This window comes from Canis lupus, chromosome 17 (genome assembly GCF_011100685.1).
Source record: "Canis lupus familiaris isolate Mischka breed German Shepherd chromosome 17, alternate assembly UU_Cfam_GSD_1.0, whole genome shotgun sequence".
In the NCBI taxonomy this organism is placed as follows: Eukaryota; Metazoa; Chordata; class Mammalia; order Carnivora; family Canidae; genus Canis; species Canis lupus.
This window is the reverse complement of record NC_049238.1, coordinates 35,386,332-35,400,387: the sequence shown is the minus strand read 5'-3', so window position 1 is coordinate 35,400,387 and position 14,056 is coordinate 35,386,332. Positions and strand designations below refer to the sequence as shown.

The 14,056-nt window shown below is 36.7% G+C and overlaps 1 protein-coding gene and 1 non-coding gene across 2 annotated transcripts in view; both read left to right on the top strand.

Annotated features, from left to right (window-relative positions):
- The window catches only part of BUB1 (BUB1 mitotic checkpoint serine/threonine kinase), a 43,024-nt gene extending 29,212 nt beyond the window's left edge, over window positions 1-13,812 (top strand). Inside the window, exons 18-25 of the mRNA XM_038561422.1 lie at window positions 2,399-2,637; window positions 4,222-4,365; window positions 10,282-10,397; window positions 10,742-10,903; window positions 11,085-11,242; window positions 11,340-11,514; window positions 12,059-12,165; window positions 13,498-13,812. Of these exons, the coding sequence (XP_038417350.1) occupies window positions 2,399-2,637; window positions 4,222-4,365; window positions 10,282-10,397; window positions 10,742-10,903; window positions 11,085-11,242; window positions 11,340-11,514; window positions 12,059-12,165; window positions 13,498-13,693 (1,297 nt within the window). The 3' untranslated portion in view covers window positions 13,694-13,812. The remainder of the gene's footprint in view (window positions 1-2,398; window positions 2,638-4,221; window positions 4,366-10,281; window positions 10,398-10,741; window positions 10,904-11,084; window positions 11,243-11,339; window positions 11,515-12,058; window positions 12,166-13,497) is intronic.
- Window positions 491-630, top strand: LOC119864028. The gene has a single exon (XR_005372828.1). It is a non-coding gene; the product is annotated as a small nucleolar RNA SNORA29 (small nucleolar RNA).
- Window positions 13,813-14,056: the final 244 nt, after the last annotated feature.

The window sequence follows — 14,056 nt, the reverse complement described above, 5'->3', positions numbered from 1 at the left end:
TGGCCTGCATGAAACAAGTCAAAAGGAAACACTTAGGACCAAGGTACAGAAGTTTCCCTAGCTTAGAAGCCTTATTTCCATGGGTATCAGTGGCTCTTGTAACCCTCCATAGATTTAGATCCAGAGTTCCCACAAAGGATAGGCCCATTACAAGAGTCCTCATATCTGGGGCCTGAAGCTGTGAATTCCCCAGCATGTATTTCTAATTTTTTTAGTCTAGAATTCTGTTACCAGTGATGGTTATTTTTTACCATCAACATTGGAGACGGTGATACTCTTACCTTTTCAAGTTTTCAGGGGAGAAGAGCTAGAAAGTTAACCAAAACTCAAATCCTCAAGAAGGGAAAAGGGTTTTATTGATACCTTATGCACCCATAATAATTTGGTACTCCAGTAGCTAGTAACAACTTATATGAGTTCGAAAGCAGTTTTTTCTGTGTGCATGGATACCCCTAATATCTGTTTTGCTGTAATACAAGATATTGGAAATATTCCCATTTGACTACCACATTTTCTCCCAATAATAGATTTTGGTGGCTATGCTTATGGGATAGATTAAAAATTGCCATGATCTGAAGAGGAGGATTTATTTGTGTCCTCTTCCTATATGAAATGGCTGAACAGAAAATTAGTTGATTAAAATATTGGAAATATTTTTAATATCTAAGAATCAGGGAATTGTTCTATTCCAGCATACATCCACTGAATTAAATGGTATGTAGTGATTAAAATCCACGATAAAGACTATGGAAAAACCTGACAGATACCACCTTTACCAAATGTTAATTTCAAGGTTAATTTCACAAGCAATGGCTCATAATAGTCTTTGCATTAAGAAGGGTATTTTTACCTTTGGAACATTCTTCACAGTCTAATCATGAGGAAAACATCTAAGGAACCCAAATTGAGGGACACTCTACAAAATGCCTGGCCAGTACTCCTCAAAACTGACAATGTCTTGGGAAAGTAAGAAACACTAAGAAACCATCACAGATGAGAAGGGGGTAAGGAGACAACTGGATACAACATCGTACCCATGATTTGATCTGGGAGCAAATAAATGGCTCTGTGGGAAAAATGGTGAAATCCAAAGGAGGTTTGGAGGTTAGTTAAGAGTTGTATAACAAATATTGGTTTATTGGTTTTGACAGAGGAGCCACAGTAGTGTGAGACAACATTTGAGGAAATTGGGTGGAGAGTATATGGGAATTTTCTATGATCTTTGAAACATGTCTTTAAGTCTGAAATTATTCCAAAACTAGTTTCTTTTTTTAAAAAATTCCTTGTAGGAAAAATGCCACCAAGAAGTAAGAATGCAACATAAAGTTGCATGTATATATTTATTTTTATAAGGATGCACACTTAGACATGTGTTTGTGTTCATGTGGGTGTAAAAATGGAGGAGAGTTTATGTGAATGGAGATACGCACAGTTGAGTCTTACTATTTGCACTTCTTTTGTATAAAATCACTGCAAACTCTGAATTACCCAACACTAAACCATCATTCCTTGTTAGGTTTCTGTGAGCCTCTGTTCACAATATTTTGTTTAAAGACACCTTATTTAATAAATATTGTAGATTCATTAACATTGAACTCCAGGCCAACAGCACTATAATTCATACCTGAATGCGGCTTATCTAACACAGATTTTCCCCATGAGACACATCATGGCCTTTTTGCACTTAGGAACGTTAGACAACACTTTAGCACTGCGCTTCGGGGAACAGCAAAATCACAAAAACAGAAAAACATGTTATTAAATGTACTGCGAAAGGATACTCGACAGTGTGAGAGCTGACCAAGAATGCAGAACATGGCCTTATTCTACTTTCCCTGGGAATGTGTATGTTGGGTGACCAAAACTTTTCACCATCAGGCATGTCTGCAAAAGCACATGAGTATTGATTCAGAGAGTACAAATGAGTCTTAGCATGTAGGAGAATTCACAAATATGGGATCCATGAATAATACAGATCAACTCTATGTGAAAGAAATTGGTACTAGATTGTTGGATTATGACATTTTCTGTTTCAGTGCTGTAGAGAGAGCCATTTTGGAATAAAGTTTGATATTCAGTCTTGATTCCCCAAGTTGATGACATCTTGGGGAAATAACCCCACCCCTTCCCATGTTTCCCTCTAGAGAATATCCATTCCCTCACCTATTTATTGAATATGTTTCCATGTCTTTGATTTTATTTCTATTCATATTGTATAAGCTGTGTATTTGCATGTATTTGTCTGAAGAAAATGCTTTAATTGGTTCTTTGTAAAGAAGTTTTGAAATGTCCTCTGTAGAACGAAAAGGAAACTATTTTGTGAAATATTGTGATCAAATCTAATAGTCTTGTAATCATTTGTTTTGTTTCCTCTTGTCTGTTCCTTTAACACATCCAGTCCAATTCAAGAGAAAAGCCTAGAGCCAGCATTCCCTACAGCTGTATCTTCGGCATCCCTGCTCCATGTGAGCCAGCCTGCTGCAGGTGGCATGCTGACGAGTGAGGTAGCACAGAGTCTTGAGGCTTGTAAACTCACAGACCCTAACCTCGCCATTGCAGAAGATCCACCAGATGCCAGCGCTGGGCACCAAGCAGAACGGATGCAGACTAGTTCACTTGAGAATGTCTATGCTCCAAGTATGAACAGATGTTCAATCTTTATTGTGTCCCTGAATAAGAACTATAGGCTGGTGAAAACTGTTCCATAAAAGAAGCTTAAAGGACAGGGACTTGAATATCATGGAGTAGAATGCAACTTCAGACAAAACTTGCAAACTGGATCACAGTGCAGTACAACAGAGGCACTCTTGGAGGGCAGATTAATTTGTTTTAATTTTAGAATGTATCAAAGTCACTCCTGTTGGAGGAGGGAGTTAGAATTGGAGAGCCTACTATGCCAGGCATTTCGTTTAAGTAAAGAGGCTCGGGGCTTAACTGCTCTACACTGGTTACCCAGAAACAGTCTTGGATAGTCTTGCATAGTGGTTAAGAATACAGACTCTGGGAGTACCTGGATGGCTCAGTGGTTGAGCATTTGCCTTTGGCTCAAGTCATGATCTTGAGGTCCTGGGAGCAAGTCCCGCATCAAGTTCCTTGCAGAGAGCCTACTTCTCCCTGTGCCTGTGTCTTTGCCTCTCTCTCTGTGCCTCTCATGAAAAATAAAATCTTTAAGAAAAAAAGAAAAGAATACAGACTCTGAAGACTGACTAGATTCTTTTTTTTTTTTTTTTTTTGACTGACTAGATTCTAATCCTAGCTCCCACTCTTAGGCAGTCATGTGATCTTGGCCAAGATCATTTATTTCAATTTTCTGTGGATCTCTTTCCTTTCTATGAAGTGGAAGACTCCTATTTCAGAGTCTTCTTATAAGGACCAAACATGAAGCACACAGGACAGGTTATATATATTTGTGTATATATATATGTATATGTATACACACACACACACACGTATATATATATAAGCTTAGCACTAAGTATGTGTGACTCATGCTGGATTAGTCTTTGATAACTACTACTGAAAGAATTTTTATAGCATGCTAAATTGAACAGAGACTTTATTCTTCCCTTTAGAAATGATTTTTTTTTGTGAACCTAAAGTCCATCTCATACATGCAAATTGCCCATAAAAAGTAATATTGGAAGTCATTATGTTTTGAAAAGCATTGCATTTTGTAGATACAAGTGGGAAAGCAAGTTACAGAATATATATCTGAGTGAAGTAACTAATATCCAGGTCTGCTTTTAAGATAATTATGTTAGAGGCATAATCTAGCAATTCCAGGCAAGTGGAACAGATGCCTTCGGTGTTCCTTTTTTTTTTTTTTTTTTTAAGATTTTATTTATTTGTTCATGAGAGACACGAGGAGAAGCAGGCTCCATGCAGGGAGCCCGACATGGAACTCGATCCCAGGATTCCAGAATCACTCCTTGGGCCGAAGGCAGACGCTCACCGCTGAGCTACCCAGGCACTCTGGTGTTCATTTCCTTAGTCACCACTGAATGTTTATATAAATTTCTTTATCTAAAATAACAAATAATGAACTGTGCAGGATGAACCATTTTGATTTTTTGCAATGGTTATTACTTGAATCAATGCTCTTTTAAAGATAAGGCTTTTGAAAGCTTATTTGATGAATGTCTCTACTTGTTTTGGCTATAGTTTCTTTGAGAAAATTCTTGGGTAATGAATTCATTTTCTTTTGTTCCCATTCCTTTTAAGACTTTACTGTTGAGAATCCATGGGATGATGAGTTGATTCTCAAACTTTTATCTGGGCTTTCTAAACCAGTGAGATCCTATCCAAATACTTATGAATGGCAGTGTAAACTTCCAGCCATCAAGCCCAAGACTGAGTTTCAACTGGGTAAGGACAATATGGGTAATAAAACTCTTGCTTCTATATGGGAAGTTGATGGTAACTCTTAAGTGTGTGATTCTCCTTCTGGTACTATCCCTAGTACCACCTAGTACCTATGACCCACTCTGACCTCTAGAAAAGAGTTATAAATTATCTGTAACACTAAGATGAGAACACTTTGTTAAGCAATGATGGTAAGATTTTAATTGCTATTGGTAATATCTATCAAAATAAAAATGTATATACTTTTAGACATCTACTTTTAAGAATTTCCTGCAGATAGGCTTGCATACGTTCAAAATGACATATGTGCGTGTCAAAACATTGGAAACAACATAGGTGTCTATGAAGACTCTTAAATTATAGAACACCTCTACAGTAAAATATAGTTTGCTTTGTACTGATAGGGAATGATGTCCAAAACGTGCTGTTAAGGGCAGACTAGTATTATATTGCTACCTTTTATTTCTTAAAAAGGGGGAAGATAACATATATTCGATGCTATTTCTGGAGAGCCCATGAAGCATACTCAAAACTAATAAAAATGCTTGGCAGGGTGGATGTGGAGCAAGACTTCACACAAGATACTTTACATACGTGTGTGTACACATAAACACATATGCACACACACACACAGAGCTTCCCTATTGACATCTTGTATTAGTGTGGTACATATGTTAAAGTTTATGAACCAATATTAATACATTATTAACTCAAGTCCATAATTCAGGTTCATTCTTTGTATTTTATGTTCTATGGGGTTTGACAAATGTATTCATCTCTCCCCTCCACTAAAACTCTGACAAGCATTAATCTTTTTACTACTGTCTCAGTTTTGCCTTTTCCAGAATGTCATAGAGTTGGAATCATACAGTATGCAAGCATTTCAGATGGGCTTCTTTCACTCAGCAATATGCATTTAGGATTCCTCTGTCTTTTCATGACTTGAAAGCTCTATCTTTACGTTCTCTGAGTAATATTCCATTGTCCAAATGTACCACAGTGTATTTATCTGTTCATCTATTGAAGGACATTTTAGTTGCATAGCTGTTGACAGTTATGAATAAAGCTGCTGTAAAACCCCTATGCACTTTTTGTATGGACATAAGTTTTCAGTTCATTTGGATAAATACCAAGGAGTTGTGATTTCTGGGACAAGTGAGAGTATGTTTATTTCTAAGAACCTGCCAAACTGCCTTCAAATTGAATATGTACCATTTTGTATTCCCCCTAGCAATCAATGAGAGCTCTGCTGCTCTATATCCTCACCATCACTTGGTGTTATCAGTAGTTTGGGTTTTGGCCACTCTAACAGATGTGCAATGGTATTTCATTATTGCTTTACATTTGCAGTTCTCTAGTTACATATGATGTTGTACATTTTTTTCATATGTTTATTTGCCATCTGTATGTCTTTTTTGGTGAGTCATGTATTCAGATCTTTTGCCCATATTTTAAAAATCAGGTTGTTCATTTTCTTAGTTTTGAGGTTTTTTCCCCCATTTTCCTGAGTTTTAAGAGTTTGTTGTATCTTTAAGAGTTTGAATATCTTTTTATCACTTCTGTGTTTCACTAAGATATTCACTCAGTCTTTGACTTATCTTTTCATTCTATTAACAGTGTCTTTTGCAGAGTGGAAATTTTAAAATTTTGTCCAATTTATCAATTTATTTCTTTCATGGATCATGCTTTTGATGTTGTGTCTAAGAGGTCATCAGCAAACCCAAGGTCACCTAGCTATTCTGTTACCTTCTAGGAATTTTATAGTTAAAACTATAAAATGTTTTACATTAATGTGTATGATCTATTTTGAGTAAACTTTTTTTTTTTTTGAGTAAACTTTTATGAAAGGTATAAGTTCTGGGTCTAGATTAATTTTTGCATGTTGATGTCCAGTTCTATCAGCATTTACTGAAAAGGCTATCCTTCCTTTTTTTTTTTTTTTTTTTTTTAAGATTTTATTTGCTTATTCATTAGAGAGAGAGAGAGAGAGAGAGAGACGGAGACACAGGCAGAGGGAGAAGCAGGCTCCATGCAGGGAGCCTGATGTGGGACTCATTCCCAAGTCTCCGGGATCACGCCCTGAGCTGAAGGCGGCGCTAAACCGCTGAGCCACCGGGGCTGCCCAAAAAGGCTATCCTTTCTTAATTGAACTGTCTTTGATCCTTTGCCAATGATCAGTTGACTATCTGCTTAGCTCTATTTCTGGGCCCTCTCTTCTGTTCCATTGGTCTATTTATCTATATTACACTGTTGTGATTACAGTCGCTTTTGTAGTAAATTTTGCTGTTGGATAATGTCAGTCCTCCAACTTGTTGTTCTTCAATATTGTGTTGGCTGTCTGGGCCTTTTGCTTTTCCACATAAACTTTAAAATCAATTGTCGGTAGCTACAAAATAACTTGCAGGGATTTTTATTGGAATTGCATTGAATCTATAGATCAAGTTGGGAAGAATGACATCTTGACAATATCATGTCTTCCTATCCATGTATATGGAATATTTCTGTTTAGATCTTATTTGATTTTTTATTTATTTTTAAGATTTATTTATTTATTCATGATAGACACAGAGAGAGAGAGAGGCAGAGACACAGACAGAGGGAGAAGCAGGCTCTGTGCAGGGAGCCCGATGTGGGACTCGATACTGGGTCTCCAGGATCACGCCGTGGACTGAAGGCGGCGCTAAATTGCTGAGCCACCCGGGCTGCCCTTATTTGATTCTTTAAATCAAAGTTTTGTAGTTTTTCTTATATGGATCTTATATATATTTTGTTAGATTTATACCCAAATTATTTCATTTGGGAGGATGCTAATGTAAGTGGTATTGTGCTTTTTTAATTTCAAATTCCACTTACTAATTTCTGGTACATAGGAAAGCAATTGACTTAATATATTGACCTTGCATCCTGCAATCTTACTGTAATCATAATCATGTATTAATTACAGGAGGATTTTTGGTTGTTGTTCTTTGGCATTTTCTGGCTAGATGATGCTTATCATCTGTGTACAAGGACTTTTTTTATTTCTTCCCAATCTATGTACCTTTTATTTCATTTTCTTGTTTTATTGTTTTAGCTAGGACTTCCAGAGTAGAAATGGTGGGAGGAGAAATTCTTTCCTTATTCCTCATCTTAGTGAGAAAACACTTACCTAGTTTCTCACTAGTAATGTTAGCTGTAGATGTTCTTTATCAAGTTGAGAACGCTTCCTTCTACTCCTAGTTTGCAGAAAGTTGTTATGAATGGGTATTGGCTTTTATCAAACATTTTCTGTTTTTATGATAAGGTCATGTGATTTTTCTTTTTAGTTTGTTCATGTGATAGATTCATTAGTTGATTTTTGAATGTTGAACCAGCCTTGCGTACCTGCACTATCCCACTTGGTCATAGTAAATAATTTTTTTTAATACATGTTTTGGATTTGATTTGCTAATATTTTGTTGAGATTTTTTAACGTGTATGTTAATCAGAGATGCTCTCACTTATCCTAACTCTACTTAACTGAATACATTATAGCAATTATTATTTTGATTAGCTGTTAGATCAATTAAAAGTAAGAAAAATAAAATATTTTATCTTCACTTAATTCTTTTTTCCTGTACTCTTCTGATCTAAGTTTCTAGATCATCTCCTTGTCTTTCTCTCTGAAGAACTTTTAACATTTCTTGCAAGGCAGGCTTACTAATGACAGATTCCCTTAATCTTTGTGTAAGCAAGGGTTTGTTTCTTTACTTTTGAAGGAATCATTTCATTGGATACAGAATTTTTGATTGATAGTTTTTCCTTTTAACATTCTGCTTGCTTCCTGCTCGTGTGGTTTCCAAAGAGAAGTCAATGTAATTCTTCTCCTTGTTTCTTTATAGGTAAGGTGGTTTTATTCCTCTGGCTTCTTGCAATATTTTTTTCTTGTCTGATTTTCTGCAGTTTGAATACAGCTTGCCTGGGTATAGACTTTTGGCTATTTTTCTTGCCTTGTGTTCTCTGAAATTTCTAGATCTTTGATTTGTTAGTCTGTCATTAATTTTGGAAATTTCTCAACTATTAATACTCTAAATATTTTCTCTATTCCTTTCTCATTTCCCTGCCTTCTAATATTCCATTACGCATATGGTACACCTATTGTAATTAACCCATAACTCTTGAACATTCTTTTCCATCTTTGTAAAATTTTTTTCTCCTTGCAAATCAGTTTTGGAAGTTTCTATTGACGTACCTAAAAGCTGACTAATTCTTTACCCAGCCATGTATAGCCTAGTGAAGAGCTCATCGAAGATAGTCTTTGTTTCTGGTATAGTGAGATTTTTTTTCCTAGCACTTCCTTTTGATTCCTTCTCAGAGTTTCTGTTTGTCTGCTTACATTTCCTATCTGTTCTTGCATATTATCCTTTTCTCCATTATAATTCTTAGCATATTAATCATAATTTTAAAAACTCCTGGTTTTATAATTTCAAAACCTTTGTTATATCAGTGTCTTGCTCTGATACTTGCTCTGTCTTCAAACTGTTTTTTTTTTTTTGTCTTTTAGTATACCTTATAATTTTTGTTAGAAAAAATTGATCTATTGAGTAAAAGGAACTGATATAAAATAGGCCTCTACTGTAGGATTTATCTAACTTAAGATTAAGCTGTGTTTACTATTTGTTGCTAATGTAGAGGCTAAAGTTTCCATTCATGTCCTTATTTCTGACTCCCTTGTTGGCTTTGGGTTTCCCTCAAGACTTGTTCTTAAATAAAATCTGAGGCATTTGTAGTGTTATAATCCTCCTGGTACTGGCTCCAGTGGTGATTTCTGTTCCTGGGCTTCTTTTCTGACAAGCTGTTATTCTCTGTATCCACCAATCTGTCTCCCCAATTTCGGGGACAGCAATTTGCCCTATGACTAGTTTTTTAATGGATCTATGAAGACTTGCTGATTTTCAGTTTGGTGGTGGTGGTTGTTTTATTGTGGAGGTAGAGTGATGACTTCCAAGCTCCTTAATATGCCAGATTAGAAACCAGAAGTCTACTTTTTATACTTGATTTTGAACATGTGGATTTTTAAAAATTACTTTGAAAATCTATTAACAACTTTATCTCAGTGGTCTTTCTCCCCAAACCAATAACCCCATTATTATTAAAAATAGCAAGACAAATCCAATTTGAAGGACATTCTACAATTTATCTGACTAGTACTCCTTGGAACTGTCATGGTCTCCTAAAACAAAAGGTTTGAAACTGTTCCAACCTAGTGGAGGAGGCTAAGGAGATTTGACAGATTTGTCCTGAAACATTAGGTAAAAACTAGTGAAATCCACATAAAGAGTGGATTTAGTAACCTACCAATGTGGGTTCTGTATTTGGGACAAAAGTACCATGGTTATTAAATGCTAACAGTAGAGGAAACTGGTAACAGTAGAGGCAACTTTTCTGTAAATTAAAAACTATTCTAAAATAAAATTTTTACTTCAATACAAAATTGTAATTATTCTATTATAAATATTAGTGCAAATATACTTTATCCTTTTTATCCAGGTGTAAAACACTTGTGTTTTTCAAAGGCATATGGTAGATCTTTGTTTAGCACTTTACAAAAGATCTTTGTATGTTCTTTCTAACATTACAATGGTCTTGCCAAGGCATTATCCCTTTAATATGAAAATATTGATGAAGAGAGGATGTCTGCCCCGTTCCTGCCATTAAGTGGCTGGCCTGGCACCCAGCAGTGCTGCTTCTATTTGCCTGGCACATCATTTAAAAAAGGGAGCTGTTTTGTGGCAGGTGTTTAACTTTCCTTTAAGACAGGAAAAACATTTCCTGAGGGAGTTATATCCATTTGTATTTATGAAAGCAATCAAGCACCCAAGAAAATTCTATAAATACAAAATTTACCAAAAATAATGTTCTGAGCCCTTTTTTTTCATTTTGACACATCTGTCTTCTAAGGTTCCTTGCTGGTCTATGTCGATCACCTTCTTGGAGAAGGGGCCTTTGCCCAAGTCTATGAAGTTACCCATGGAGAGGTGAATGATACCAAAAATAAACAGAAATTTGTTTTAAAGGTAAATAATCTGAGCAATTCTTTGTGTAGTATAGAACTGAATTTTAGAACTTGATTTTATTGGCCTCATTTTCTTTTTCTAGACAATGGTAATTTCATTTAGGTCTCTGGTTCACAATTTTTTTTTTTTTTCTGGTTCACAATTAAGAGACAAAAACTATGTGGCAAGTATTTAGAATGGCCTTGCCACCGAAGTGCTCTCAGAGCAAGTCCTATACTTCAGCAACAGTCCATAACTTGTCATCACTTTCTACCCACATCCTTTGTTGGAGTCGAAGTTGCTTTTCTGGCTATCATTTTCCAGAATGTGAGGCCAGATGTGAATGTCACACATCTGATTTGCAGGTCCAGAAGCCCGCCAACCCCTGGGAGTTCTACATTGGGACCCAGCTGATGGAGAGATTAAAGCCGAGCATGCGACACATGTTCATCAAATTCTATTCTGCCCACTTATTCCAGAATGGCAGTGTGTTAGTAGGAGATCTCTACAGCTATGGCACGTTGCTAGTAAGTATATTCATTATCATGAGGACAACATGAGTTTGAAGTACATTTTTGCCTTGTGCCTTGCATGTATCTTTTGTAGTTGGAGCTTCTATTGAAGTGGAAGATGGGAGCAAAGCTCTTGACTTGAAATTTCATCAATCCTTTGCAACCAATTTAAGACTCCACTCTATGTTGTTTCTAGAATGCTATTAACCTCTATAAAAACACCCCAGAAAAAGTGATGCCTCAAGCTCTAGTCCTCTCCTTTGCGATCAGGATGCTCTGCATGATTGAACAAGTGCATGACTGTGAAATTATTCATGGAGACATTAAGCCAGACAATTTCATACTTGGGAGCAGGCAAGTGTTGCACTTTTAACACAGTTTTTGCCACATCCCCAGCAGCCTTTTATGATTTGTGCTCATGTTGCCTGGCCCTTATTTGTGTTTAATACAGATTTTTGGAACAGGATGGTGAAGATGATGATATATCTGCTGGCTTGGCACTGATTGACCTGGGTCAGAGTATAGATATGAAACTTTTTCCCAAAGGAACTACATTTACAGGAAAGTGTGAAACATCTGGTTTTCAGTGTATTGAGATGCTCAGTAACAAACCATGGAACTACCAGGTACGGAACTAAAGGGAGAGGTTTACAAATCGTTTCTTTATACTTACTATATTTCAGAAGTGATTTTGGGGATCTAATTAGTTTGAGCTGGTCTAGTCATCTTCTGTCCTTGGATTTAAGACCAGTTCAAGTGTCATTTTTAGTTATGGGCACACCCTGCAGCTAGAGGCTTCAGAGCGCAGGTGAAGGCCAACCACCAGAGCCCTGGGGAGGTAGGTGGGAGGACTTCTAAGCTGCCTATGTGGAAGAGGAGCTGAGGCGCTGTGTTTGCCCCTGGAGAGCAAAACAAGGGACTTGAGAAGGACACGGTAGCTCAGGGAGGACAGCTTTCCAAGGGACCAGCCCAGAGGCGGTGGCTAGGAAGCCTCCAGCAAAGCCTAGACAGCATTCACCAGGGTATCAGTGGGACGTTGAACAAATGTCTTCCCAAATTGTTTAAAAGTAAAATCCTGTGACTATATAATTTGCTGCATAAGTTAGACATCTTAATCTACTCATGTGTAAATTACTATTTTAGTCATATATACCTAAATTTTCCTTATAGATTGATTACTTTGGAGTTGCTGCAACAGTGTACTGCATGCTTTTTGGCACTTACATGAAAGTGAAAAATGAAGGAGGAGTCTGGAAGCCTGAAGGGCTTTTTAGGAGGTAAGTATTTGCATTGGTACTGCAGTGAAAGAGCATAAACAGAATATTGGGTTCCGTCTGGTGGAAATGGATCTCTGCCACTGCCTGGGAAAGTCTTGCCTTGGGACGTGAGGCAAAGCCACATAGTCCTGGATGCTGGGCACAGTTGGCAAGTTACATGGCTCTACAACTGCTGTTTCCAGAGAGTGGAGCAGCCGATGCCTCATAGAACCAGTGAAAACTGGCTGAGGAGTGGGCATCCTCTACACACTCAAGTGTCTCTCATCTGTAAAATAATAGTGAAAATTAACAACTAGACTAGAACTCTTCCTGTCAACATGGATGGCTCTCTTAATACAGTGGTACTTGAATAAGCTATTGGTAATGTTTGAGTATTTGGTACATGTATGTTCATTATATCACTTATACTTTAACTTTTTTTGAGGTATGAAAACATATGTAGAAGAGTATATTCAAATTTAGCGTCCAAAAAGCCAAATGGAGTTTTACATGTTTGTATCTTGAAGAAATTTAAGCAGAGACTTCCCAGCCCTCACATACTCATCCACCCACCCTGACAAAAGGAAAAGAAAAAGCAGTCGGCAGTAATTTTACAAAATGTAGTGTCAGTATCTAAAAAAGATTCGATTCAGGACCAGAAGGAAAACTTAGAACAGCTATGATTTATTCCACATAATGAGTCATCAAATTTAGCAAATGCTTTATTCATTCTCTTGCTCATAATCAAAGGACCAGAGAGTTATTCAGAAGGCTTCTGTCTCTGACCAGCAGGCCTGATAGTAATGGGCTGAATTTCCTGTCTGAAACACAAATTTAGTTGTGTTCTGCTTTTTTCCCCACTGCCTTCTTTCCATGCCATAGGGATTTTACAGTTAATTTGAATGGTTATGGTAGTTGGAACTCCGAATCTGAGCTCTATCTAGACTGGGTAGTCCAGCCTATCTACCCAGTCCCGGCCCATATGTATATATTTAAGCCCATCAGAACCACTCAGCCAGATTGTCAGATTCTGGCAGTGTGGTATATAAAGGTAGCCAAAAGCAGATTGATTTTCTTAAAAATAAAAGAGAAAGTTTTTCCACTGAAGACCTGTTACTAATCTAAGACTACTTAAATCAGTTTTTTGGAGTAAGGTGTATATAAGACATTCAATTGGGTCTATTAATTTCTCTTATTTATAATAGATTCAACATTCCAATTCTAGGTGCATTAAATTGTGTTTAGGTGAAGTTCTTTTCAGCTATCCAAGCATGTAGAAGCCAAGGCCGGAGTGAGGTTGCCCTACGTGTTAAATACTACATTTTACTTTGTATTTATGCGTTGTCTCTCCAGGCTTCCTCATCTGGACATGTGGAGTGAATTTTTTCACATCATGTTGAACATACCAGATTGTCATCATCTTCCATCTTTGGATTTGTTAAAGCAAAATCTGAAGAAAACATTTCAACAACACTATTCAAGCAAGATTAAGACCCTACGTAATAGGCTGATTGTACTGCTCTTAGAATATAAGCGTTCTAGAAAATAAAATATGGATATTCGCTAAAAGTCACTTTGTAAATGCTGGCCTGTGCACTCTGACCCTTGTTGTTTTCCACATTCATTGTTTATATGTTAAATGTTTCTTAATAAAGTCCATAAAATATATCCATGTGACTTAATTATTTCAAATATTTCAACAAAGTCTACAACCCGGTAAGGTACCCAGTAGGCTGATGGGGCACCTCTTGAGATGCAGGCATTCATGAGAATAATCTGGATTTGAACATTCTCTAAAATCACTTTTAATACTGACCTGTTCACTTTAAGCCAAAAAAGGAGCTAGACAGCTTTTTTCTAAGTTGAGGGTTTGTATTTGTATACAATAAAAAATTCTTCAAAGATATTCAAA